This window comes from Lynx canadensis, chromosome A1 (genome assembly GCF_007474595.2).
Source record: "Lynx canadensis isolate LIC74 chromosome A1, mLynCan4.pri.v2, whole genome shotgun sequence".
Lineage (NCBI taxonomy): Eukaryota > Metazoa > Chordata > Mammalia > Carnivora > Felidae > Lynx > Lynx canadensis.
Window position 1 is genome coordinate 163,468,621 of NC_044303.2, and position 27,051 is coordinate 163,495,671.

The window sequence follows — 27,051 nt, forward strand, 5'->3', positions numbered from 1 at the left end:
GTTTATAGTCTCCTATGAGGTAGGGGTTACTGTCATCACCAGGATTTATAATAAAGTTTATAGTATAGGGCCACATAGTGTTCAAGGAAAAATTTAAACTCTGTTTTGTCTGACCCTAATATTCTTGCTGTACTGCATACTTTCACTCATGTGTTAATAATATTAAAATAAAAGGGAAAAGATACTTTAAAACACACATTGGCTAATTCATTTTTAATAACAGTGACTTAGAAAATAGAATTTCCTCATTTCTTTGTTGCCACAAACCACATTTTTACCAACCTGAGGAAGCTACAAAAAGCATTGCTTAACTTTTGCCTCCCATACATTATACTGGTTAGTTACAACTATGCCTATGGTCAAGTTGAATACCTTATCAGAGCATTTCCTTTTATTTTATACATGAAAACAAATAAGGGTAATCACTACTAATAGTCTATCAAAAAGCAATCCCTACATTTTAGAATCACCTTGGAAGCATGGTAGCTACATAGGGACATCAGCAGTTCAGCAACTAATTAAGGCAAAACCAAAAGTAGAATATCAAAGCATTTTGTTACTATTTCTGAATATGCTTCTCATTTTAGCTTCCTTTTTCACACTGCAAATTTTTCAGATCCCAAATCTTACCCACAAAGATCATCTATGCTTTGCTTCTGATAACACAATTCTTCCCATTTCAGTGGCCAAAGAAAGAGAAAATAACCCATTACTTTTAGGCCAAGTTTATGGCAAATGTGAGCAGAGAATCCCAAACTGCCTATCTGACATTATTCTTACTGCCTTCTGTGGAAGGGCATGTCATTAGATTCCTAATATGCCTCCATTGAAAGGATCGTTTATTCATTAACGCACGTGACAACTCACCAAACCCTTCTTGAACACCTACAATGTATATCACATGCTGTTCTAGTGCTGGCAATAATGAATTTTATAAATTCAACCATGGCTTTCAAAATGACTTAAGACAGCACAGAACAGATTTTCTTAAAGCCTGTTCACCAAAACACTTACCTGGAGGAGAAAACATAAAATGAACAGAAGCAGAGTAAACAGGGCAAACACAACAATGGTCAATAAGTTCAGAACTGCATATATCACGTGCCCTAACTAAAGATTCACAAAATGCATTAACTCTTTAATGATGCAACAGAGATACTCCTTAAGTTTCATTTTCCCAACTCATTGAACCATGGAAAGTATTTTTAATATATTCTTAACATCTTCAGAAACTACTCTGCAGATCATACTTTAGGAAATGCTGGGACATTATATTCTTTTGCTCAAAGGCATGGATTTTAAAATATCTATCTATCTACAAATTATAGCTGTGAGCAGGCAGAACTGAGTTTGTTGCTAACACCTCATTGACACATGCTTTCCTACTTAATTTTCTCTGTTGGTTTCCTCTATTTCGGAAACTTGGTCATTTGAATTTCAACCAAACTGGATACCTTAAAGGATCTAGTATTTCATGATGGATGTGAAACTTCTATTTCAAAGGAATTTATAAAGCAATAATACTGAAACGAAAAGAAACCTCTGTGCCCACACAGCTTTACAGAATAATTAAGCATCAAGATGGACATACATTTCCCCAAATGGACTGATAAAATAACATGAGTAATTTTAAAATACATAAATTCCTGAGTCCTACCCAGACTTGCTAAATCAGGATCTTCAAGAGGCATTAAATAACAGTAGCAAGCATCCAAGGTAACTCATATAATCTAGGAAGTTTGGGGAAGCCCAAAGTGCCTTGTATGTGAAAAATTGTGGTGGTTTCATCTGGAGCACTGACTATCCTAAAAGTTAGTTCTAGCTCTTCTATTGTGTGTATTAAATTTTAAAATCTTTGAATCATCTGCTTTATTATATCATTACATTTTCTAAGATATCATCTTTCCTTTTTTAATTTCTGTTATAACAAAATTGAAATATAAGAAAAATAAAACTGATTTGTATAAGGAAGAAGGAATATCAAGAAAGAAGAACACTCAGAGACCAAGCAAAATTAAAGCATACTGTATTAAATTAGTGATGGTAAAACTGTAAGATTCTTGGCCCTATGTCTTCTCCAATCTCGTCAAGTATTTCATGTTTAAAACAAATCCTTATGAACACAAGATAAGACAAACAGTAACTAAAATTAAATCACACTGAGTCCCACGCTAGTCATTTTCCTAGTTCAACATTTTAAAGTCACCTTGCATAACTAACGTTCTTTTGTACAGAATTCTTCCTAAAATACCAATCTGAAACATTAGATATTTAATGCTATAATAAATGGAAAGTGTTGAGAGCTACCTTTTTCTGAGAGAAAGGAATGGAAAAGAGAAACATGAAAATAATATAACTTAGGAAAAATTATCCAACTATGGGTCAGTAAAGAAAAGCTTTACTGGATTTAGTAATTACTTCTCTACAGTTTCTAAGCATTTACTAATGACTCCTTCCCAAAGGCTCAAAGAGACAAAGAGATTATTTTGCTTAACACCACTGAATTAACACTCATCAGTAAGGAATTAAAAAATGCCTGGATGAAAACAAAATGTTATGTTTATTTATTACATTTTTAAATATTTGAAAGTTATATTGAAATACGTCATAACAAGTTAAAATATATAAAAAGTGAGTGTCAAATATTATGTACTTAAGAATATTTTATGACACTATTCTATTTTCAGGTTAACATATATAAAAATTAGGCCCAAGAAGCATTTCTCTTAATTTTAATTCTTCCCTTTTTTTGTATCCAATAACAACCAAAACTTCCCTTTCATAAATGTTATTATCTCTGAAGTCAGATAATTGCTTAGGTTTTCATAAAAGCTTCCCTTAAAACAATACTTTCCCAAACCTACTTAAATTTATTTTTTACAAGCTGTTTTCAAACACACTATTCTACCGTTTGCTAACCCTCACCTTCTTTTGTGTTTTCCTCACACCTGTGGAAATTGTACATGTTTATCATATTTCTCACATTTTGTCTTCTTCTACTTACAAACTATATTATGTTACTTTAATCTCCTCTTACAGGGATGATCTCATTCAAAGGGAGCCCCGACTTGCTCTCAAGTTCAAAAAACAGCAACAACAAAAAAGCACACAAAGGAATATGCTAATTCTCTCAATGTTATATTACCTAAGAAAATTGTACATTCCTTGGTTTCTAATTTATTTACAGAAAGTTTTCAACTCTTTTGTATCCTTTTCCCACTTAAATCTCCTTTTCTTCTACACTCTCCTTAGACTTGGACAAATAATTCCGATTTTTGGTTATGGAATCCAAAATTTGCAAAACTGGTATAATTCATTTGAACAGACAAGTTATTATGTTTTTAAGAAAGTAAAGATCATTATAACGGGCTATTTGAAACTGGGGAAGAAATGGTTTAAATTCATAAAGATAATTCTGTAATACGTAAACACTTAAAAAATAAACTCAACAAAATATTTAAATTATCCAATATAGTTAATAAACCCACTATGAAAAATAAAAAATTGAAAAACATTAAACAATGCATGAAAAATATTAGTTTTAGTTATTATTGATCTACCTACGAAATCACTATGAAGTCATTTCACCTCATGTCCTAAGGTTCTACACTGTGAAAGAAGGAATTTATGATTTCTAACATTCCTTTTGTTTCTAAATGCCTGGGTTCCTTTAGATATGTCATGCAATTTCAGTCCTGAGTTTTGTATCTGTTTTATTGCAAACACCTACACATACACACAAATATACCACAAAGAAATCCCTATTAAAGAAAACCTTCAAGGGAAAAACAATGCAAAAATTCACTAGGCATTTTTGTATACTGATTGTGGGGGGAGTAACTGATATACCCCTTCCTAAAAGTCAATGTGGCATTATCTATCAGAAATTAGAATAAGGAAGCCCTTTAAACTCAATATTTATACTTCTAAGAATGGAGACTAAGGAGTAACTCACACACTTATATACCCATGTATGCTCAAACATATATACGGCAACACTGGATATATAATATGCAGTAAACACTTAAGACTAAACCTGATTTCTTGATTTCCACGCCTAATTCTCTTCTTCTACATTCTAGTCAATAGCCCCAGTTGTTCAAGCCTAATATTATGAGTCATTATTCATTCCTCTTTCATAATTAATCTACCAAAAAAATCTTCTCTTTTTCCTTGAAAATCTATGGAAAACCAGTCACTTCTCTAGATCTCTACTGCTACCAACCCAGTCCAACCACCTTTTTCTCTCACCTGGACTAGTTGGTAAAAAAAAAAACTAACTCTTAGGTGATTTTCTACCATTTACTCCCCATCCTTCAGAACAAGAGAAGCCAAAATTATCATTTCAAAATGTAAGATGATGCACATCCCTATGAAAAACTTTCTCATGACTACCCACTGCACTTAAAGGAAAATTGAAATGCTTCATGTTGGTGTCTAACTGCCTCTCCAAGTTCATCACATGAGACATTTTCCATTGCTTTGATCATGCTGGCCAAAGTGATATTTCCTAAAACCTACCAAGCTCTTTCCTGCTCCAAGGCCCTTAGCCATGTTCTTCTCCAGTCTGGAAAGCATCTTTCAAGGCCGGTTCCTTGTTATCCAGCTATTATTATAACAGCTTTCCTTTGCCCTTTTATACACAATTACTTCATATTATTTGTTCCTTCATACACTCACCTTAATCTTCAATTATCTTGTTTATTTATCAGCTTTGTATTTCTTCCCACTACTACATAAAACCCTGATGGCATGAAACTGTTTCAATGCTATTATCTCAGCACTGTGTACAGTCCATATCAATAAATATTTATTGAATGAATGACAGAAGATAAGAGCAGCCTGAGTTTTTGTTTTCATTTGCCAATGATAAGCTATTATTTAAATTATGAATCTTAGTTTACACTAAAAACTTCACACAACAGCCAATTCCTCTATCTAATCTACTTCAATTAAAAGAATAAAAAAAATCAATAAGACATATCAGAAATAACTTGGTGAAAATTTGCATAGTACACTATAACAAACTAAAAGTTTGTGATCTGGCAATAGCAATCTTCTTGGCTTCATCTCTTCTGCCCACCCATACACACACCTTAACTTGTGGCCGTTTCCCATTGAGAAATATAAATTGGTCAGATTAACTGCAATTCAAAGTGTGTATGGCAAGGGATGAAGCTAAGAAGACTGCTCAGGACAGATCAGGCTTCTGTACTGGAACAGGTGTTATGTTTTAGTTTAGAGAGTCAGATATTTTATCAAAGTTCATATAGTTTAAGAACAAGTAGGGCATCTGATCAACTGGAAGAATGAGGGATTTGATTCAGTACAAAGTTTGGCAAGTAAATTCTATACACACAATAATATTTTTACTATCATAAAGTCAGTACCATGTTTCTTTTGTGACTACAATTAAGATTTTACCTTACTGTTAAGATCATACCTTACTGTATACTGTTAAGTATACACTACTGTATACTGTAGTGTATACATTGTTCCTAAAACTACCCCCAGTGAAATTATGTGAAATTGGCCTTACACAATCTTTTCCATTCTTAGATAATGTACTAGAATCTATATAAGTGATCTTTCCACTGATAACATGTTCTCCTTATCTCATTTATTCCAAACTCTACCATGCTTTAAAAACATGGTCTTTGGTCCTATATGCTTGCATATTCTATTTTTATTTCCAAATGAAGTCTGCTAACCTAATTAGTACACTCCTAAAACCATGCTACATAATATGTACTTAATTGTTAAAAATATTTTCCTATTTGTTATCATTCTATAATTAGGAATTTGGTCTTAGGAAATGTCAACACTTTAATATTAATTTTCAATACTAACATTTCACAAATGTAACAACTTTAACTTTTTAAAAATAATGCCTGTATTGCAGCAGTCCCCAATTCTCCTTTCTTCTTACTCTAAGGCTTTTCTTCACTTACTAACTCCTGAAAGCTAATTTTATAGCCCTCTTCTTCTCAATACTTACTATTAAAAGTCCCTGGAAGGACAAAAAAATGTTAAGGTCTTAATCAGCACATCCCTCTGGCTCTATCATAATTGTTTTTCCACTAAAACTAAATCTTTGGGGAGCACATAGGTGGCTCAGTCAGTTAACCAGCCAACTTCAACTCAGGTCATGATCTCATGGTTAAGTTCAAGTGCCTTGTCAGGCTCTAGACTGACAGCTTGGAGCCTGCTTTGGATTCTCTGTCTCCCTCTCTCTCTATCCCTCCCACACATGTGCTCTTTCTCTCTCAAAAATAAATATAAATAAACATTTAAAAGAAAACTGATTCTTTGGAGGAAAAAAGAGGTAGAAATACAATAATATTTCCTTTTGAGCCTTTCAATAATGTACTCTTTCATCTAACTGGAGCAACACATTAGATAAGTCATGAAGTTCTGTGTCTCTAAACTACAGTCATAAGACATACAGCTAGCTTCAGTTCTTAGGAAAAGCTTCAGTTCTCCTATAAATTTCACCTCTCTTTACCTCAAGAATCAGGAATCAACATGTCCAGGGTGCAGAGCTATAAGCACAGAAATGAAACCAAAAACGGGAAAACTATAGATCTTAGAACCCCAATGAGATTACAAGTGCACAGGAAAATTGATCACTGCTTTTTGAGTAGGACTGTGTGTAATATGGGGAATGCATATCAGATGATTAACAACTTTAATAACTACTGAAGGGATGAATGATGCAATCTATTTCTGCAATCTCCTACTTCACACAATTCACATCAAAACAAAGCAGTAAGCAGTAGAGGAGACTAATCCTTTATCATACTTACCTGTACAAGTAAGTTGCAAGATAGAACTAAAGGCCTTGTTTTATAGTACTTCTTAAGTTAAAACATAAATAAATAAATAAATAAATAAATAAACAAATAAATAAATAACACAACAGAAACTTACCTTCATATAGGGACCCCAATTGGTATTTTCCACTAAAAAATTTTGGCAGTGAAAATACAAGTGCTCCCAGTCCTATCATAAAGGATGCAAATGCAAGCCACCTTGGTTTGTGTCCTCTTTCACCAAAGAATGACACAAATAAAGACAACACACAGAATGAGATATCATAGCTTGATGATATCAGGCCCGTCGTGGAACTCTTCATTTCATAGCGCTTCTCAATAGTGGAAATGCTAACATTTACGAGGCCATTTACTACAATACCTAAAAGAAAGAAAAGAAGATTTATGTGCATGATTTGTATTAACTTTACCACACAGATTATGATTTTCAACAAAATGTACTAAAGTTTGATTGTGACTAAAGTGTTGCTGTTCATTTATTTTGATTTTTTTTTTAATGTACCAATTTCAAAAGTCTCAAAGTTAGCAACTCAAACGTACTTCCTTACAAATGAGTTTGCTTTTAAATAGTATACTCGTGAATTTTCAGGTGTTAAATAAAATTGATGCTTACCACATACAAAATGTAGCTGACTTCATTTTTCTTTATATGACAAATAAAAAGTCAGACTGGTAAATTCTCATGAAGCCAGTTTGCTACAGAGATTCCAAGAGTACCATACTCTCACGGACTTCATTCAGGAAAGTATAAAAAAATTACAGGTGACTCCAGAGGTCATTAAAGTAATGCTCAATTGCTTCCAAGGTTGTTCAATTATTAGACATATTTATATATAACTAGAGTTCCTTGCCTTAGTCTTAAGAAAGGTGAAATTGAGCTCTCAAACCTCCTTTCTTCTAACACTTTTATAGACCTTAACGTTACCATTTAAAAGGTCCTAGAGCGGGGCGCCTGGGTGGCTCAGTCGGTTAAGCGTCCGACTTCGGCTCAGGTCACGATCTCGCAGTCTGTGAGTTCGAGCCCCGCGTCGGGCTCTGTGCTGACTGCTCAGAGCCTGGAGCCTGTTTCAGATTCTGTGTCTCCCTCTCTCTCTGACCTTCCCCCGTTCATGCTCTGTCTCTCTCTGTCTCAAAAATAAATAAATGTTAAAAAAAAAAATTAAAAAAAAAATAAAAAATAAAAGGTCCTAGAGCAAAACTAAACACACAGCAAGAGTGTTTTCAACAATGGCATTCTAAGTCATATGCAAAGTAAGCAAACAAAAAAAAGCACACTCACTCTGCTTATTACAAGTCTGATGGAAAAATATAAGGTAAACAAGGAAAACTGGAAATCCAATTTGACTGACTTAACAAAGAAGTCTTGTCCAGATACAGATTAAATTTACAATTTAAACATTAATATAAATTGAAAATAAAAAACATCTGATCAAATTATAAAGTTTGAAACTAGATAACCCCTTTTACTTAAGAGGATACCATGAACTGTTTTCATTTGTTAATTAACAGAGTATACACAAGCCATGATTTCTACAGTTTCTTTAAATTTTGCTTAAGACTGTAACTGGAAATGTGTTGCAATACAGTTGATATAACAAGCTTTAAAAGTCCTACCATTAAACTCATTTTACTTTTATGCCAGCTTAGTAAGTCAAAAACCAATTTACAATTCTTAAAATTTCAAGGTAAAGTGGACATGCTTATAAGGAATCTGAGAATATGAAAATTTCCCTAACCAAAAATCAACTCCTCCCCAACACCCCCCCCTTCCAAAAAAAATCAACTTCCCAGCACACTTACCATACTGATTAAAAGTCACTCGTTAAAACTCATTGCCTTTATGGTAAAACTTCTCTGAAAAAGTACATTTGTAAACTCTTGTAGAGGCATAGCACTTTAAGCCTATTAATCCCACTCTGAATTCTATGCTACACAAGTTCTAAGAACACTGCTTTAAAAAAAGAAATTCCCAGAAATATTGCATACTGTATCTCTCTATTGTATATACATGAAGATAGGAAGCACATTAGGTGATTAAGTGCTATGAGAAGTCCTGTTTATGATTGAGAAATTCTGGGTTAAGTCAACTAACCTGACAAGTTTGGACTTTTATGGTTTTGGGGTTTTTTTCCCAAGCACTTCTTAATATACCATGTAAATGGTCCTCCCAAGGATCATGTCTGAGAAACATGGTAATAATTCAAACTCAATGGCAATAATTCAAATTTAAACTGAAAAAAGAATTTATTGGATCACCTTCATCTAGGATTATGCTTCTTAAATTGGGGACCTCTGGGTAGATGTAGCTCTAAGCCAAAACTGACACATTTTTCTAACAGTGCCAATAATATCTGATAATGATTTTAAACAATATTTTATAATAGATGTATGTATTCTGGAATAAATGATGTATTCTGGAATATAGAAATTTCAGCCTGTTTTAAGATAAAGCAAGAAATTTTACTTGTGTCCAACTTCTTTGAACTTTGCATTCCTTTGGCACTGAAGTGCGTCAACAGAGATTTTGGACAACTAAGATCAAGACACTGAGAGAAGGTGAACTAATGAGAAAAGCAGAAACCAAAAGAACTTTGTAGCGCAAAACAACCTTTGACAGAAGAGCTGCAGTTGACTTGCAATCAAGGTACACTCACTTAACACCTAACATGTGCAAAGCAAGGGGCAAGGAGCTCCTTTCAGACAGGGGAGAGGGAACAAGAATAGGAAGATTATATTTAGATTTACTCTTCAGTTAATCTTTAAAAAAAGAGCAATTTCCAACCCCCCCCCCCCCAAAAAAAAATTTTTTTGGATTGCATTTCTTCCAATCACCCTTGGATGGCCTCTTTACAAATACTGTGAAACTAGGACTCTGGTGACCCAAATATACCTACATACAGTACCACCAAATTCTAACTAGCCTTCAGCATTTCCTTCCTCTACCTTAAGGCCCACCTCTCTTCAACGTGTGGGTCACCTTGGCGTAACTTCCCGTTTCTTACACCCCCTGTGCCCCCGCATTCCATGTTGCGGCTGCTTTTACCTTCTGCAATCTTTCTTTCCTGGGAGCCATTCTTCCTCTACTCTCCCACTCACTCCTCCAAACCAGGCTTGCCCTGCAAACTCCTAAGGGTATAAACCTGGACTTTATCAGGTAACTCCCAAGAGAAACTGAAAGAGATCCTTAAACAAAACAGATACTGCACAACTCTTTTATTTCGAAAGCCTCGCCCTTCAACACCGCCTCGAGCGTTTGCTAGCATTCACCCGTGCCTACGTAAGGCTCAAACTCAATATCCTCAACAAAACATGAATCCTGCTGTCTAGCCTATTCAAGCAAGCTTCTCCTTTGAGAACTACCCTACCCTCATCTAAAAGTTAATCCTAACCTTGCAGAAACAATGTAAAACAAAACAAAGCAAAACAAAACAAAAACCTCCTTTTAACGAGGGGTTTAGGAAAATAGATGCTGTTGTGGTATAGAATGGATTCCCCGAAGGGCAAACCGTTCCCAAAGGTTCCAGTCATTTCCACCCTCCCTAAACGAATAGAATGGACTCAACTGAGGTTAAACACGAAAGATAAAGAGCCCTTAGGGCACTTTCAAAAGTTGCTACACAGGAAAAGCTAAAATGCGGAGGCCCGGCCCTGCTGACGCCTGTGGGACGCTTCAGGACCCCGGGCCGGGGCAGGCACTGCGCGTCGACTAAGCGGAGCGCGCGCGCCTGCCCGGTCCCTCCGCGCCCCGCGCGGGGCCAATGCCCTCTCCAGCCGGCGCTGGACTTTACCTTGCGTGAGGGCCAAGAGGGAATAGAAAAGCAGAAAGCTCTGGGGTGTGTTGCAGGGCTGGAGGCACTGCGGTTGCAAGTTCCCACACCCGCAGGGTCCCTCCTCAAACTCGGGCGGCGACTCTGGCCTGGACAGCTCTTGGGAAGCAGAGGGAGCCGCTGAAGGCTGGGGTGCCTCCGGTGACGTCTGGGGCTCCGGGGGCTCCTGTGGCTTCGAATTCGGTCCCTGGGATTTGATGGCCAAGTCAGAGACTTCGACGTGAGAGGGCGATGCAAACAAACGGTGCGGGGTGTCCGGGCTGGAGGCGACGAAAGCCGGGTTCTCGATGCCTTTGCTGCCCTTCATGGTCAGGATGGGTTCTCCCAACTCCAGCGCGTCGGAGCGGCACAAAAACCCGGTTCCCCTCTGGAACCTCCCCTGCGCAGGTGGCAGCGCCCCTGTGCGGAAGACTTCCCGCCTCCGTGCAGGAGCTCTCTCGGCGCTGCCGCCGCGCCGCCGCCGCCGCCGGGACCTACCTCCAGGAGCTCGCAGTCGCCTAGAGCAAAGGGCGCGGGCGCCTGGCCGGCAGCTGTGTGATTCGCGCCAGGCCGCGCCTCACCTGTTGCAGCCCGGGCCAACCGGAATGCGAGGCGTGTGCGTGCGGCCAGGACGCCGCCAGGTGACCCGGCGAGGCCCTTCAGCCGGCCTGGCTGCTTCCTAGAGCCCGGGGACAGGGAACTAACCAGAGCTTGTGAGAGTCTGGTAGCCGTATAGCTCCCCCTGGGTGCTGACAGGAAAGCTGTAAACAGTTGCGTCAGGAGATCGTTCCAGAAAATATCCTGCGTTTTACTTCCTTGACTAGGTTCGACTTCCAAGAATCAAGCAGCCATAAGTACAAGACTTTGGATTTTGAGCATCTTGGTGACACTTTTACCTCTCATCTGCCCTAGAAACAGAAATCCCCACCAGCCACCTCCCCATTAAGACCTAACCGCCATAAACGTCACAACATAACCACCTTTTTGGTTTGACTTCCCCAAAACTGAAGATAACAGAAATTAGGAAACTTTAAAAGCCTATATATGATATTCTTTCTGCTGTATATTTCATATCTAAGATCAACAATGATGATATTCATGTAATAATTTCTACCTGGGGAATAAATTAAAAACACACACACTTTGAAAAATCGAACACCATTATGCAGTAGTAGTTAAAGTTCATTCTTGTGTTTATTCATCAAGAAACGGTGGTTAGGGAAGGCCTCAGTGAGTTTGAGCAAAGACCTGAAGGAGATAAGGGAGGGAGTCTCTTATGTTGGTAGAATAGAGTGGCTGGGGTGAGTGACATGGTTGAAGAACAGTAGGAGTTGGGGGCAGGTAAAGGGGTGCAGATGAGGTGGGGGAGAAGTGAATGGGGCCAAATTTGGAGGCCATTATAAGGACTTTGGCTTTCACTGTGAGTAAAATAGGAAAGTTGGAACCAAGGAGTGACATGATCATGTCATGATTGGGTTTTCAAAGGATCCATTCTCTCTCCCCTTCTGAAGATACACTAATGCATCCTAAAAATATTTTAAACAAAGACATTTTTAAAACTATATCAAGATCTCAACATGTTTATCTTTCCCTAAATTAAATGTTTATTGCAATAAGGAACATAATATAAATCACACACACATATTTGTTTTTTGCTTTATATCAGGGCTACATACACAGAACTGTTAAGTTTCATAAGAATACAGAGTATTAAGAAACCCACTTCCTCAAATCTATTGATGATAAAAAAAACTTCAAAACAATGTGTCTAGACTACCTTTAGTAAAGTTACCAGAGTTCTCAGATGTTACTAGATACTATACTTGCTATATTATATTGTTTGCAACACACTAAGGGCCCTTTCATTCAAAGATTACTTCAGGGGGTGCCTGGATGGCTTAGTCGGTAGAGTATACTACACTTAATCTCAGGGTGGTAAGTTCAGGCCGCACGTTGGGCACTGAGCCTAATTTAAAAATTAATTAATTAACTTTTTAAAAATTCCTTAATTATGAAAATCTTTTAAAAAAGATTACTTCACTAAAATTAATCAAGCTCTGTCAACTTTTAGAGAGATTTTCAAGTTTTGCTTTCTTAATTTAACACTAAGCTAATTGCCTGTCCAAGAAAATACTTCTAGATTCAGTACTAATACCTCGTGAATAACAATGATAGGTCATATCCAAGCATAGCCTTAGTTCCAGAGAAGAGAATGCAGTGATGGAAAGGTTACCTCTCATCCTAAAACAAGATGTGTTTAGGGGTGCCTGGGTGACTCGGTTAAGTATCAAACTCTTGATTTCAGCTCAGGTCAATGAGCCTGGCAAAAGGGTCCACACTGGGCTTGGAGCCTGCTTAAGATTCTCTTTCTCTCAGGGTGCCTGGGTGGCTCAGTCGGTTAAGCGTCTGACCTCACCTCAGGTCATAATCTCACCACTCATGAGTTCCAGCCCCGCGTCTGGCTCTGTGCTCACAGCTCAGAGCCTGGAGCCTGTTTCCAGTTTGGTGTCTCCCTCTCTCTCCCCCTCCCGCACTCACGCTCTGTCTCTTTCTCTCAAAAAAAAGTTAAAAAAATTTTTTTAAAAAATAAAAGATTCTGTCCCTCCTTTGCTTATAGGCTCTCTCTCAAAAAAAAAAAAAAAAAAAAAAAAAAAAAAAGACGTGTTTATTTCTTCTAACTATAGTCACTAAGCTTATTTAACTTTTTTTTTTGTTTTTGAGAGAGAGACAGAGAAACAGAGAGAATTTTATTTATTTATTTTAATTTTATTTAAATTCAAGTTAGTTAACATATAGTGTGATCATGGTTTCAGGAGTAGAATTTAGTGATTCATCATTTACATGTGACACCCAGTGCTTATCCCAACAAATACCCTCTTTAATGCCCATCCCCCCACACAATACCCCTTCAGCAACCCTAAGTTTGTTCTCTGTGTTTAGGAGTCCCTTCTGGTTTGCCTCTGTCTCTGTTTTTATCTTATTGTTGCCTTCCCTTCACCTATGAGAGAAGGAGAGAATCTTAAGCAGGCTCCACATTCAGCGTGGAACATGATGTGGCAGCTTGACACCCACAACCCTGGGATCATGACCTGAGCAAAAATCAAGAGCAGGACATGAGTCACCCAGGTGCCCCACTAAGCTCATTTAAAATGGTCTAGAGGAATGTTTTTCAAATACTACTAGTTCTTCTTCTTTTTTTTTTAATGCTTATTCATTTTTTGAGAAACAGAGACAGAGCACAAGACCGGGAGGGGCAGAGAGAGAGGAAGACACAGAATCTGAGGCAACCCCGGGCTCCAAACTGTCAGCGCAGAGCAGACGAAGGGCTCCAACTCACAAACCATGAGATCGTGACCTGAGCCCAAGTCTGCCGCTTAACCGACTGAGCCACCCAGGCGCCCCTAAACACTATTTCTTTTTTTTTTATTATTTTTTTTAATGTTTATTTATTTTTGAGACAGAGAGAGACAGAGCATGAATGGGGGAGGGTCAGAGAGAGAGAGGGAGACACAGAATCTGAAGCAGGCTCCAGGCTCTGAGCTGTCAGCACAGAGCCTGACGCGGGGCTCGAACTAACGGACCATGAGATCATGACCTAAGCCAAAGTCAGACGCTTAACCGACTGAGCCACCCAGGTGCCCCCCCTAAACACTATTTCTTAATGAAATGAACTAGACACATGATAGGTACTAATTTGTAAAAATTTTTGTTTCCATTATATATGCTTTATTTACTGAGATGAGGGATTGAGATTGAAAGTACATGTATCTTACTGGAAACAGACATACATCCTGTTGCTTGTTCTCTGACAGTCTAGACTGGCTGAGAACATAGGGAATAAGTAGAAGTAGGAACTATTTTTTTGTTGTTATTTTATTTGAGAGAGAGAGAGAGAGAGTGAGCACACCAGCATGCACATGTGAGCTAGGGAGAGGGGCAAAGGGAGAGAGAGAGAGAGAGAGAGAGAGAGAGAATCTTACACTGGCTCCAAGTTCAGTGAGGAGTCTGACTCAGGGCTCAATCCAAAGATCCTAGGATGATGACCTGAGCTAAAACCAAGAGTCAGATATTCAACCGATTGAGCCACCCAGGCCTCCCAGAACTATCATTTTTTAAATATGTGGTAAATATTATTCCATTATTAATGTTTACTAGAGCAATAGCTATTATTATCTACATTTTACATATTAAAGTATCTATATTCCAGGAAATTAGTAATTCTCCTAAAGTCATATAGCAAATAAATGGCCTGCCACTTATTTAGGACTTGAACTCAAAGTTCTCAGCCTGATATCCTCCCTGGTCTTTGCATTTTCTCCCTTTGAATTTCAACAGCCTATCACTGTCAGTTAGAATGTTTGCTAGCAATTCTAAGAGATCAACAGTCGTGTAATCTGATGTTGATAAGGTTTAGAAGACTAATTCTGCTCTGAACTGCAGATATTCAGATTTTGTAGACATCCAAGTCAGGCTTGATATGGAATCCCCCTAGCCCTTCTAATGTAAAAAGTTTCCACAGAAATGGACTTAAAATGATGTCTAAGGTATAAATGTACATATGATCACCATTTTATCTATGAAATATGAAATAATTTAAACAACCAGCAAATTTTGCTTTGATGAGATGATTAAACGGTCATGGCTTAACTCTTGCAGCTTTGAATTAACAAATTCAAATTACAGCATCAAAATCAAAGTAGCATACTCATTGTGCACTTAAATCCATACTGTGTAAGGAGAGATCTCCACTCTTGCGGTGCTGGAGAGTAGAACTTTTTTTAAAGATTAGCGAAAGTGCTATTGCTTCATCTTAAATACATCTTGCTCTTACTGAAAGTGTTATCAACACCACTTTCCTGTTCCCTTACATCCTTGGTGCTGCAATGATGGAAGGAAGGGGGTTCAGGTTTGCAACAAAGACAACAAAACAAAGCAAAGCAAAAAAAAAATTTTTGATAAATTTTGTCTCTTGTAATTCTGTGGAAAGTTACCACTTTTTAATTCTTTTGTCAATCTAGGGTAAATCTAGTGAGCATAGTCAAAATATACCATGTTAAATTTCAGAAGGTAATGAATAAATTGCTATTCTTTTAACGGATCTCATTTGCTGTATTTTTAAAGGGTAGAGAGTAGGATAAAGAACAGTATCCAAATTTTATAGTAAAACTCCAACAATGGACACAGGAGCAGGTGTCCCTGCCTATGGATCATTCTCTGGAATGTGCAGTAGGTTTTTCCTTCAGGAATTAGATGAACCAAGATGAAGTGGCTTAATGACAGAAGCTATCATGATTATCTCACTAACTCCCCTTGCTCTGATTCCATACTTAAAAGAAATCTAATCATTATATTTTGGCCTTCCATGGAGATATACCTATAGGATGGAAATATACTTAAATACCTATTTTAAGTATTTTATCATTTTTTTCTTTATGTGTGCTTCTAATAATTTATTAGTTCCCTTCCACTTGCAGACTAGATGTAAATCCTTTAATAGTATGACACTATGTGGCTCACAGAATATTAAAATTCCAGGGTCTTGAGAAAGCCTGAATACAAAGATGGTAAAGTGCAGATATTGTTGAAGTAATTAAAAATCCAAGTATTAAAGACTGATTAATAACACTGGATCTTATATTTATTAAATAAAAGCAATAGCACAATCTAAGTGATTTTCTTAGTATTCTTCACTCATCTTTTCTTTTTTAAATGCTCTACAAGATGTGTAATTAAAAATAACAAATTATATCTAAGAAAAATTTAATGCTGAACTAGATTATTTTTAATACTATTTTATTACAGTTGCACAGAAAAATATATTTATGTTTAGAAGAAATTGCAGTTATATTTTCTTTAGTAATGCTAATAAATAATTAAGAAAGACATATATCCATGAACATAGATGATTATAATTTTTTAAAAAATGTGAACAGTTAATACTATAATCCCATGAGAAAGCTAACCCAGTAGGCAGTGAAAATGTACTACTAGTGTAAAATTTACAATGTCAAGTTAAGCTTTTCACTAATAAACAATTATTATTATAATTTACTCAAAATACTGTTAACTCCTACTACAATATTTATGATACAAATATCACAGAGATAATATAGTTGGATTTGTATATATCAAGAAATGCTTTAAGCTAAAAGAAATTATCCTACAGTAAATGAATGATTAGGATAATATTCTAAAACATATTTATTTTCTACTCAAGATCTGATTTTGATGCCAAGAAACAGTCTTCAATGTTATGATTTTATAGAATATATATAATCACAATGTCATCATCATGGCAAAATGCCAGCTTTACTGAGTGGAAAAACAGCCATGCTGCCACTCTTGATGGTCGTGTCATTTCCACAATTTAACCGCTACTGTTTCTTAACAAAGGAAAGTAGATGATGAAGGTTATTAAAATTTAGGTTTATAGAACTATAAGGGACATCAAGATGTCATTTGTTACAGAAGACTGCTTCTAGGAAGATTAATGTCAAATACACCCAACAGTTCAACACAATCAGAAGCAGGAAATAGGCCAGTACAAGGTAGATTGATAGCCAGCACAATATGAGGAATTATTACATATTCTTTAATAGTAATCTTTTTACAATGTATTAAGAGTTGGTAGAAGTCTAGTGTGAGGTTGAGGGAGCTAGCAGGCTGTAATTAATTAGTAAAATAATTTAATTGTAAATACAAATAAGAGAGTTCATGAACAGAGTTCAAATCATTGGACATAAATAAAATAAATAAAAACCTTTATAAAATCTTACATTTCTACTTTACAACTTGTGAAAATCTCAGAGCATGTTCCTAAAAGACAAGAATGAAGATTTTATACCCTACAAAGGAGCTTTGAAAACCGAGGATTACTTAAGTGTGCATAAGAGAAAATTCACAGAATCAAAGTATCTTCTTTGTTTGAAGAGAAGATAGAAAGATCTCCATACTTCATGGGGTGCCTGGGTGGCTCAGTTGGTTGAGCCTCCTACTTCAGCTCAGGTCATGATCTCACTGAGTTTGAGCCCCGCATCGAGCTCTGTGCTGACAGCTCAAAGCCTGGAACCTGCTTCAGATTCTGTGTCTCCCTCTCTCTGTGCCCCTCCCCCACTTGCATTCTGTCTCTGTCTCTCTCTCAAAAATAAACATTAAAGAAAAAAAAAAAAAGATCTCCACACTTCAGCTTATCAGAGGAGATGAAAATTTGATGGGCTAGGAAAATAAAAGAATACCAAAAAGCTATAAGAAGTAAAACTTCTGAGGCTGTGGTGAAACAAAGGCAAACTTTTTAAAAATGGGCATTAAAAGTACAGCCAGTTGAAGAGACTCCCACTTTCAGACGAGATGAAATAATAGAGGTCAGATTTAACTTCTACTTGAAACACTCAAAAGAAAAAAAAAAAGAAAAAACATATGAAAGAAAAAAAAGGTTTTCAAGACAACAGATTTCAGGTAATTAAAAAAGTGGTCTCTAAGAGATGGGAAGCAAACCAAGTGAGCAGTTTACTGCCTTGAGAGTTTTTAAGTGTGGGAAGGGTGGGGCAGGATGTGAAATCCACAGAAAATCCAGCTAACTCTGAGTTGGAGACAAAATAAAGGTCCAAGGACACCAAGTGGCTAGAATGTATAGGGAAGAATACTGGAGAAGAGAAAGCTGCACAGATTTAATGTGCAGAGGGTTCCCCCAAGTATTCAGCAGAGTACAGATAGCACATTCATATGAAGAAACCATCCTAGTCCAGGGAAAGAATCATATGAAGGTATTAGACAGACAGTACCAATATTTAGAAAAGAAGGTAAAATAAAGAAGATTTTAGACATTAAAAATTAAAAAAAGGGAAAGAAAACTGAAATAATTTAATACCCAGAACACCTACTCAAATGTTAAAAGAAATCCTTCAGGGGTGCCTGGGTGGCTTAGTTGGTTAAGCATCCGAGTTCGGCTCAGGTCATGATCTCATAGTTCGTGGGTTTGAGCCCCATGTCAGGCTCTGTGCTGACAGCTCAGAGCCTGGAGCCTGCTTCAGATTTTGTGTCTTCCTCTCTCTCTGCCTCTCCCCTGCTCACACTCTATCTCTCTCTCTTTCAAAAATAAACATTAATCATCCGGATGGCCAACAGGCACATGAAAAGATGCTCAACGTCGCTCCTTATCATAGAAATACAAATCAAAACCACACTCAGATATCACCTCACGCCAGTCAGAGTCACCAAAATGAACCAATCAGGAGACTATAGATGCTGGAGAGGATGTGGAGAAACGGGAACCCTCTTGCACTGTTGGTGGGAATGCAAACTGGTACAGCCACTCTGGAAAACAGTGTGGAGGTTCCTCAGAAAATTAAAAATAGACCTACCCTATGACCCAGCAATAGCACTGCTAGGAATTTACCCAAGGGATACAGGAGTACTGATGCATAGGGGCACTTGTACCCCAATGTTTATAGCAGCACTCTCAACAATAGCCAAATTATGGAAAGAGCCTAAATGTCCATCATCTGATGAATGGATAAAGAAATTGTGGTTTATATACACAATGGAGTACTATGTGGCAATGAGAAAGAATGAAATATGGCCTTTTGTAGCAACGTGGATGGAACTGGAGAGTGTTATGCTAAGTGAAATAAGCCATACAGAGAAAGACAGATACCATATGGTTTCACTCTTATGTGGATCCTGAGAAACTTAACAGAAACCCATGGGGGAGAGGAAGGAAAAAAAAAAAAGAGGTTAGAGTGGGAGAGAGCCAAAGCATAAGAGACTCTTAAAAACTGAGAACAAACTGAGGGTTGATGGGGGGTGAGAGGGATGGGAGGGTGGGTGATGGGTATTGAGGAGGGCACCTGTTGGGATGAGCACTGGGTGTTGTATAGAAACCAATTTGACAATAAACTTCATATATTGAAAAAAAACCAAAAAAACAAAAAAACAAAAATAAACATTAAAAAAATTAAAAGAAGTACCTTAAGAAGAAGGAAAACGATACCATGTGGAAATAATGATTTATACAAAGGAATAAAGAGCATCAAAAATGAGGAGATGTAGGTTAAGCCTGATGGAGAAATATGATCCTTTATCTAATAAGATGACATAGATTATTAAAAATTCTGTGAATCAACTGAAATCAAACTTTAAAATAGGAAAGATTTAACTGAACATTAACAAGTTAAAATATGAATCAAATTTATATGAATTTAAGAGACATGGAATCCAGTTTAAGATTTTTTCCCTACTTTCCATCATTCAGACTATTCTGAAATATTTTATTCATCTCTAATTGTTATACCAAAAGAACAAATGACTAATGAGAGCAGGCCCATGAATAATGTAACTGATGCGAAAAGAAAAATTGAAATTTCTCACATAAATATTAGTTGAAATAACTATGAAAGTTGATCCTGAAGGAAAGATATAGGGTTAACAACATAGCTGACATAAAATATTTGAGTGGGGCTATCATTTGAAACAGAGATCAGACTTATTCTTTATGGTTCTTGAGATTAGCACAAGGACCTTGAAAGTAGAAGAAAAATGTGGACTCAGAATAAAAGAAAACCAGTCGATTGAGCATCCGACATCAGTTCAGGTCATGATCTCACAGCTTATGGATTCAAGCCCCACATTGGGATCTCTGCTGTCAGCACAGACCCCACTTAGGATCCTCTGTTGCCTGCTCTCTCTGCCCCTCCCCTGCTCATTCTCTCTCCCTCTATCTCAAAAGTGAGCACTAAATAAAGTAAAAATAAAAATAAAGGAAAATCTTTATAGAGAAGTGGTTTTCAATAGGTCACCCAGGATACCCAGGGGAAACCTGAAACCTTTTCGAAGGGTCTTCAAATTCACAACTATATTCAAAATGATATGAGGGTGCTATTTGCCTTTTAGATTCTCATTTTCTCATGAGCCTACAGTGATGCTTTTCCAAAGGCTACTTGACACGTCATATTACAAAAGGAAGACATAAGAAAATCCTATTAAGCCAGCATAAAACATTTGAAAAAAGGTAAAACCATTCCATTCTCACTATAATTTTTGAAAATATATTTTTCTAGCTTTATTGAGGTATGATTGACAAATAAAAATTATATATATTTAAGGTATACAATATGACATTTTGATATATGTATACATTGTGATATAATTATCACAGTCAACTAATTCACATATCCACTGTCTTTCACATGTTATCTTTGTGTGTGTGTTTGCGTGTATGAGGAAAACACTTGAGATCTACTCTCAGCAGATTTTTAGTATCCAATACATTATTATTAACTATAGTCCCTGTGGTGTATATTAGATCTCCAAATGTACTTATGTTACAACTGAAAGTTTGTACTCTTTAAACAACATCACCCTTCCCCCACTCCCCCACCTCCCAGGTCCTGGTAATAAACATTCTACTTTCTATTACATGAATTGAACTGTTCTGTTTTGTTTTGGATTCTACATATAAGTGAGGTCATGAGGTAGTTGTCTTATTGGGTCTGGCTTATAATTATTGAGGCTTACAAATATTTGTGTTAATATGTAATGAGCTTATAGCTATTCAAAATTATTAAAATGTGTCATTTTAATTTCTAATATGATAAACATAAATAGATATATCCCACATAAACAAAAGCTCTTTGCAATCTTAGTAAGTGCTGAGAGTATAAATAGGTTCTGAGACAAAACAGTTTAAGAACCATTGAATTAAAGCTATATAAAATGGGAAAATGGGATAGACTAAATAAAGTAGCTTCAAGCCATTGAAGACCATTCCAAATCTGAAACACACTGATGCTAAAAATCTGTAATTATCCATTAAGAAAATACTGACAGGAACATAAACTTAGTTAAAATGTGTTTATCAAACATCTACTTAGTGTCAGAACCATAATTAGAATTAGAATTCTGTTATCTTCCCACTAGACAATTTTTATTCCTTCCCCTGATTTTATTCCCATAGTTTAGCAATTATGTTTACCTCCAGGCTTTGGCAAGGCAAATAAATGGACCATGTTCTATTTTAACTGGAACCATTCAAGAGTTCACTGGCTAAGATGTTTGTTGGTTGTAACTACCTTCATAGTACTCCTTGACTGAAGGGATGAAATATTTCTCAGGCTTCTATATACTGTGTACGTGGGCTCTTGTTCCCTACATATGTCTCAGGTATTCAAAGTACATGTTAGCAAAGAAAGAAAGCTGGGATGTGAGTGGAAAGTAAGAAAACAAGAATAAAGCCAGATGAGAATACTACATACTTTTAAGGTTATTCATGAAGTGGAATAAGTCATCAAACAGTAAGGCATACACAATTGTACACCAACAAATATTTACCCAAATAATGTACCTGAATATAAGAGGTATATTGAATAAATGCCACACAAGACTCACCAAAGTGTAATAAATCAATTAAGTATGGTATGCTATGAGCATGAAGATACTGTAAACATAAATACTAATTGGTTACTATAATGTGTGTGTAATAATATTCAAGCATCATTGTTGGTATCAAAGCTTTGTAATCATTTATGCATTCTTTTATAATGTCCATAGTTCATAAACTTATACCTATATTTCCTTGCAAAAAAGGAAGAAAATCAAGAGTAAAGGCAAATATCTTAAAGGTAAAATTCAAGGTAAAATTCAAGCAGTAAGATAAAATTGCTGATGGGATACTTGGAATGACGCAAGAGAGTTTTCCATCAGCCAATAGGAGTCCCTATGCTTGGCTGTCCCAAGCATAAACACTATGGATAATTTTAATAGTTCCCAAATATATTTGCAGTTATTATCTAAATATTTAAAGAGAATGGGACCAAATTATTATAATTCCTCGTTCTTATATAGTAGGTATAGAAACATCTTTTTTTTTAATCCTAGAAGAATAAAGGCCAGTATACCATTTTAGATGTTTTGAAGAGAATGGATTTGATCAAAGTAATACAAAACTGGATTTATCATATAATTTTCACCTCACATGAACTGTGTATGGAACTTCCTTGCACTATTACAAGTCTTCTGTAATTTTGCAATTAGACCAAATTTGTAAAAATAAGATCTTGTTGTTACCTTTCATAAAACTCTCCAATGCATTCCATCATACTTAGAGTAAAATAATGTTTTTCTCACACCCTTCAAAGCCCTATCTATTTTAGCCCCTACCTACCTCCAACATTATTTCATAACACTTTACCCCTTACTAAATATACTTTAGTCATAAGTTTCTCCTATTTCCTTCACATAACAAACTCTTCTCTGTTTGTGGCCCTTGAACTTGTTATTCTCTCTGCCTAAAATGTTATTGTCAGGATCTTGTAAAGCTGATTCTCAGCATTCAGTCTCAGGATAAATGTCATCTCAGGAAGGCTTTTTCTGTTGGATTGAGATAATCATCATACACACACACGCACACACACACACACACATATACACATTTTCTATCACCTTGTCCTGATTACTTTCCTTATATCATTTATCACAATTCACAAATATTTTCCTTAACCTGTTTATTATTATCTCCCTCCTAAACCAGAGGAGTTTTGTATTTTCAGTTCTATCAGAATAAGGGTTAAGCAAACATTTATTGAATCAATTTGAAAGAGAGCCACAAAATAGTTACCACTGTATAATAATCATCATAATAGCTATCATTCACTTTGACAGCAACGTGTTAAGTCATTTATGTGACTTATGTATCCTTACTTTACCTACTACATCTTTACCTTACCTACCACTGTAGCCCCGTGTTACCCTTCATAGTATGATATGCAGCTTATGAAATGGCTCCCAATAAACCCTATCTCCTGGCATTTAACCCGTTATGTCATCCCCTTCCCTTGTGTGTACTGGCAAGACTTAGTGACTTGTCTCCAACAAACAAGATATGCTAAAACTGGAAGGAATGAGATGATAAAAAGGGAACTCTGCCAGAGTGAAACCTGGTGCATACAAAATTGACCAAATTATCAAGGTCAACAATAGTAGCAATACATAATGACATCATGTATCCATGATATCATATCCATGATATGATGCAACGGAAAGGGCAAATCACTTTTGTGTTATCTTTCCCTTAATGCAAAACTTCAGTATAATCATGAGAAAATATCAAACAAACCCAAATTGGGGGACATTCTACAAAATAACTACCATTTCTTCTAAAAAAATGTCAAGAACATGAAACACAAGGAAAGAATGATCACAGAGCAAGGAGACTAAGGAGATATGATAACTAAATGCTATGTGACAGTCTGGATTGGGCCGTGGAACAGAGAACGTAGGTGGAAAAACTGGTCACCTTTGAATAAAGTTATAGTTTAGCTTTTTTTTTTTTAAGTGATGAGGGGTGCCTGGGTGGCTCAGTTGGGTGAGCATCCATTGATTTTGGCTTAGGTCGGGATCCCAGGATCATGGGATCAAGTTGCCTACATAGGGCTCTATGCTGATGTGGAGACTGCTTAAGATTCTGTCTTTCTCTCTCCCTCTGCCCCTCTCCCTTGCTCATGCTCTCTCTCTCTCAAATAAAAATTAAAAATAATAAAAACAACTTTTTAAAAAGTGATGTCACCTTTCTGCCAGAACCACCATCTTCCAATAACTCACCAAAATGCCCAACACAAATGGGAAGAGGAGAGGCACCCATTATATGTTCTACAGGCCTTTAGAAAACATGAAGTTGTTCCTTTGGCTGTGTATGCACAAACCTACAAGAAAGGTGGTGTAGACATCAAGGGAATGGGCACTGTTCAAAAAGGAACATCCCACAAATGTTACCATGGCAAACCTGAAAGAGTCTACAATGTTACCCAGCATTGAGTTGACATTGTTGTAAACCAGTTTAAGGGCAAGATTCATGCCAAGAGAATTAATGCACGTATTGAGCCCATGAAGTATTCAAAAAGCCAAGCTAGCTTCCTGAAGCCTGTGAAGGAAAATGATCAGAAAAAGAAGGAAGCCAAACCCATAGGGATTTGGGGTACACTGAAGCTCCAGCCTGCTCCACCCAAAGCAGAAAACTTTGTGAGAACCAATGGAAAGGACTGAGCTGCTGGAACCCATTCCCTATGAATTCATGGCATGGTAAGTATAAAAAAGTGATGAGATGTCAATTCTGACACTAGGCTACAGAAGACTGTGACTTTTATTTTGCTTGCACTTACTCTGTGGCTCTTCTAGCTTGCTGTTCTGGTGAAGCAACGTCCTTGATGTGAGCCCACATAGACAGGTCCACGTGACAAGGAACTGAGGGCTGCCTCTGGTCAAAAGCTAGTGAGTCGCTGAGGCTGTTGGTCCAACATCCCTTAAAACACTGAATCCTACCAACAATCATAGGATGGGGGGGGGGGGGAGGTGATGTCACTCAACAGCTGAGTAGGGAGTCTGGGTCACAGAGCTCCAAAGGGCAGCAGCAGCTTGGATGTTTTACACTACAGGGTTTATTTTATCTATGGCTAGCAGATGCTGGGCATTGTTTTCCATAATATGCAAAGCAATCAGGCTCAAAATGGATACAAATCTGTTTATTTAGGCTATGCTAAAAACTTTGGATGTGTAAAAATTTTAGTTTGGCACTGGTGGCCTTTGGGCTAATAGGCCCCAGACCTCTGTGAAGAAATAACCTAAGGGCCACCTTTGGTTAATTTATATAACAGATTCACACTAAAGTTCATCTATAATTGACTGAATCAAATGGCAACAGCTTGCCTTTAAAATTTCTAGACTATGATAAAATCATAACTTTTAGTTCTCTGACAAATTGAACTGTCAAAGAAATAATTGTTCAGACGTATGAGAGGCTCAAAGTTCTTTGAGAAAAATATTGTCTCCTTGGGCCAGGCATTACTGCTACAGACTCTGCCTCAGGCACATTTATGAAAAGGTGGGATTACCCCTTAGCAAAAATAAAACATCTTTAATTTCGATAACTGCATTTTATTTGGCTACTGACCATTGTTCCCACACAGTCTTCCTTTTAGTCACTAGCCAGAGAGCACAATTTGGAATTGTAAATCTTGTGTGCTAAAAGTACAGGTGGGATGTAACAGTCCAAAGGCAATGTTAGCCATGAAGTCTCATAAATTTTGTAAACTCTTTAAACCAGGAGTCTAGAAATCAAAGAAACTTATTTCCTGATATTTACTAAGCTATAATTTGGTACCTGTATTTGTTTTTAGGATAAATTATGTCATTTTGCAGTAACAAATTACCACTCAAATTGTGATGGCTTAACATAGTAAAAAAATTTGTCTAGCTTCACTACATGTTCGATAATGACTTGAGAGTGTTTGCTGTGCCATACATGTATGCTCTGTGGCCCAGGTTGACTGAGGATCTACCACCTTGTAGCTGTACCATCTGAACCAAATAAGCGGGAAAAAAGAATCTGATCTGAAAGAGCCCACTTCACTTCTGCTCGCCTTTCACTGGTCAGAATGAGTAACATCTAACTTCACAGAGACTGGAAAATTTAAGCGAGGCGAGGGAATAGAATATTTGATGAATATTATCTTGATGACAGTGCCATTCCTGTCTTTGAGGTCTAATGAGATAGGTGGATTAGTTTCCTCTTGCTGCTTTAACAAATTACCACAAACTAGTAACTTAAAACAACAAAAATTTATTATTTTACAATCATGAAGGCCAGAAATCCAAAAGGGGTAGGATTATAATCAAGGTATTGGCATTTCTTGTCTCATAGCCTGCTTCCTTCTATCTTCAAAGCAAGAAATGGGCAGTTGAGTCTTTCTCAATTCACATCATTCTGATACTGACTCTTCTGCTTCTGTCTTCCATATTTCAGGATCTCTGTGATTACAAGATACCTGGAAAATCCAGGATAATCTCCCTATTTTAAGTCACCTAATTAGAACCTTAATTCCATTCTCAACCTTAATTTTCCTTTGCCACAGAACATAACATATGCACAGGCTCCAGAGATTAGGAGATAGATATATCTGAGGAGCTATAATTTTGCCTACCACATAGGATATGAAAAATACTTGGGCAGTTTTGACATACCTGCTATTAAAGATAATGCTTATTATGTTATGCAATGACTTTTATACAAAATTCACATTTAAAAACTTTGAGAACTAATAAGCTTCCTTGTATTAGTTCATGGGAATGAAGTAACATAATATGTTTTTCTTTTAGTCTTAGAGACAAGGAAGAAGAAAAGTAAATTCAGTAATACATTGCCATACACATTTCAGTATCAGTTTCCAGAACAAGTAAATCCTGTTTTCCTAGATAGTCCTATAATTTATTTCTCCTTTAAAAAAATGCTCCCTGCTGCCTCCAATGTTTTTAGAAGCAAAATGTATTAAGGATTACATTAATCAAAATAACAATAATAATGTCAGCATGGTACATTGAAGAAAAATTATAGAATATGGAATGCAAATTGAAAGGAAAATAAATAT

General features: G+C 36.6%; 1 protein-coding gene across 16 annotated transcripts in view; it reads right to left on the reverse strand.

Moving 5' to 3' along the window:
• Positions 1-11,548, reverse strand: part of SLCO4C1 (solute carrier organic anion transporter family member 4C1) — a 113,068-nt gene extending 101,520 nt beyond the window's left edge. For 7 of the 16 annotated variants that reach the window (XM_030325736.1, XM_030325709.1, XM_030325690.1 and 4 more), the window contains exons 1-2: positions 10,622-11,545; positions 6,931-7,194 (exon numbers count right to left, since the gene is read on the reverse strand). In XM_030325736.1, the coding sequence (XP_030181596.1) occupies positions 6,931-7,194; positions 10,622-10,967 (610 nt within the window). In that variant the 5' untranslated portion in view covers positions 10,968-11,545. Of the gene's footprint in view, positions 1-6,930; positions 7,195-8,633; positions 9,424-10,621 lie in introns of those variants that run through there. The other 9 variants (XM_030325661.1, XM_030325654.1, XM_030325647.1 and 6 more) reach the window with 5 other exon arrangements.
• Positions 11,549-27,051: the final 15,503 nt, after the last annotated feature.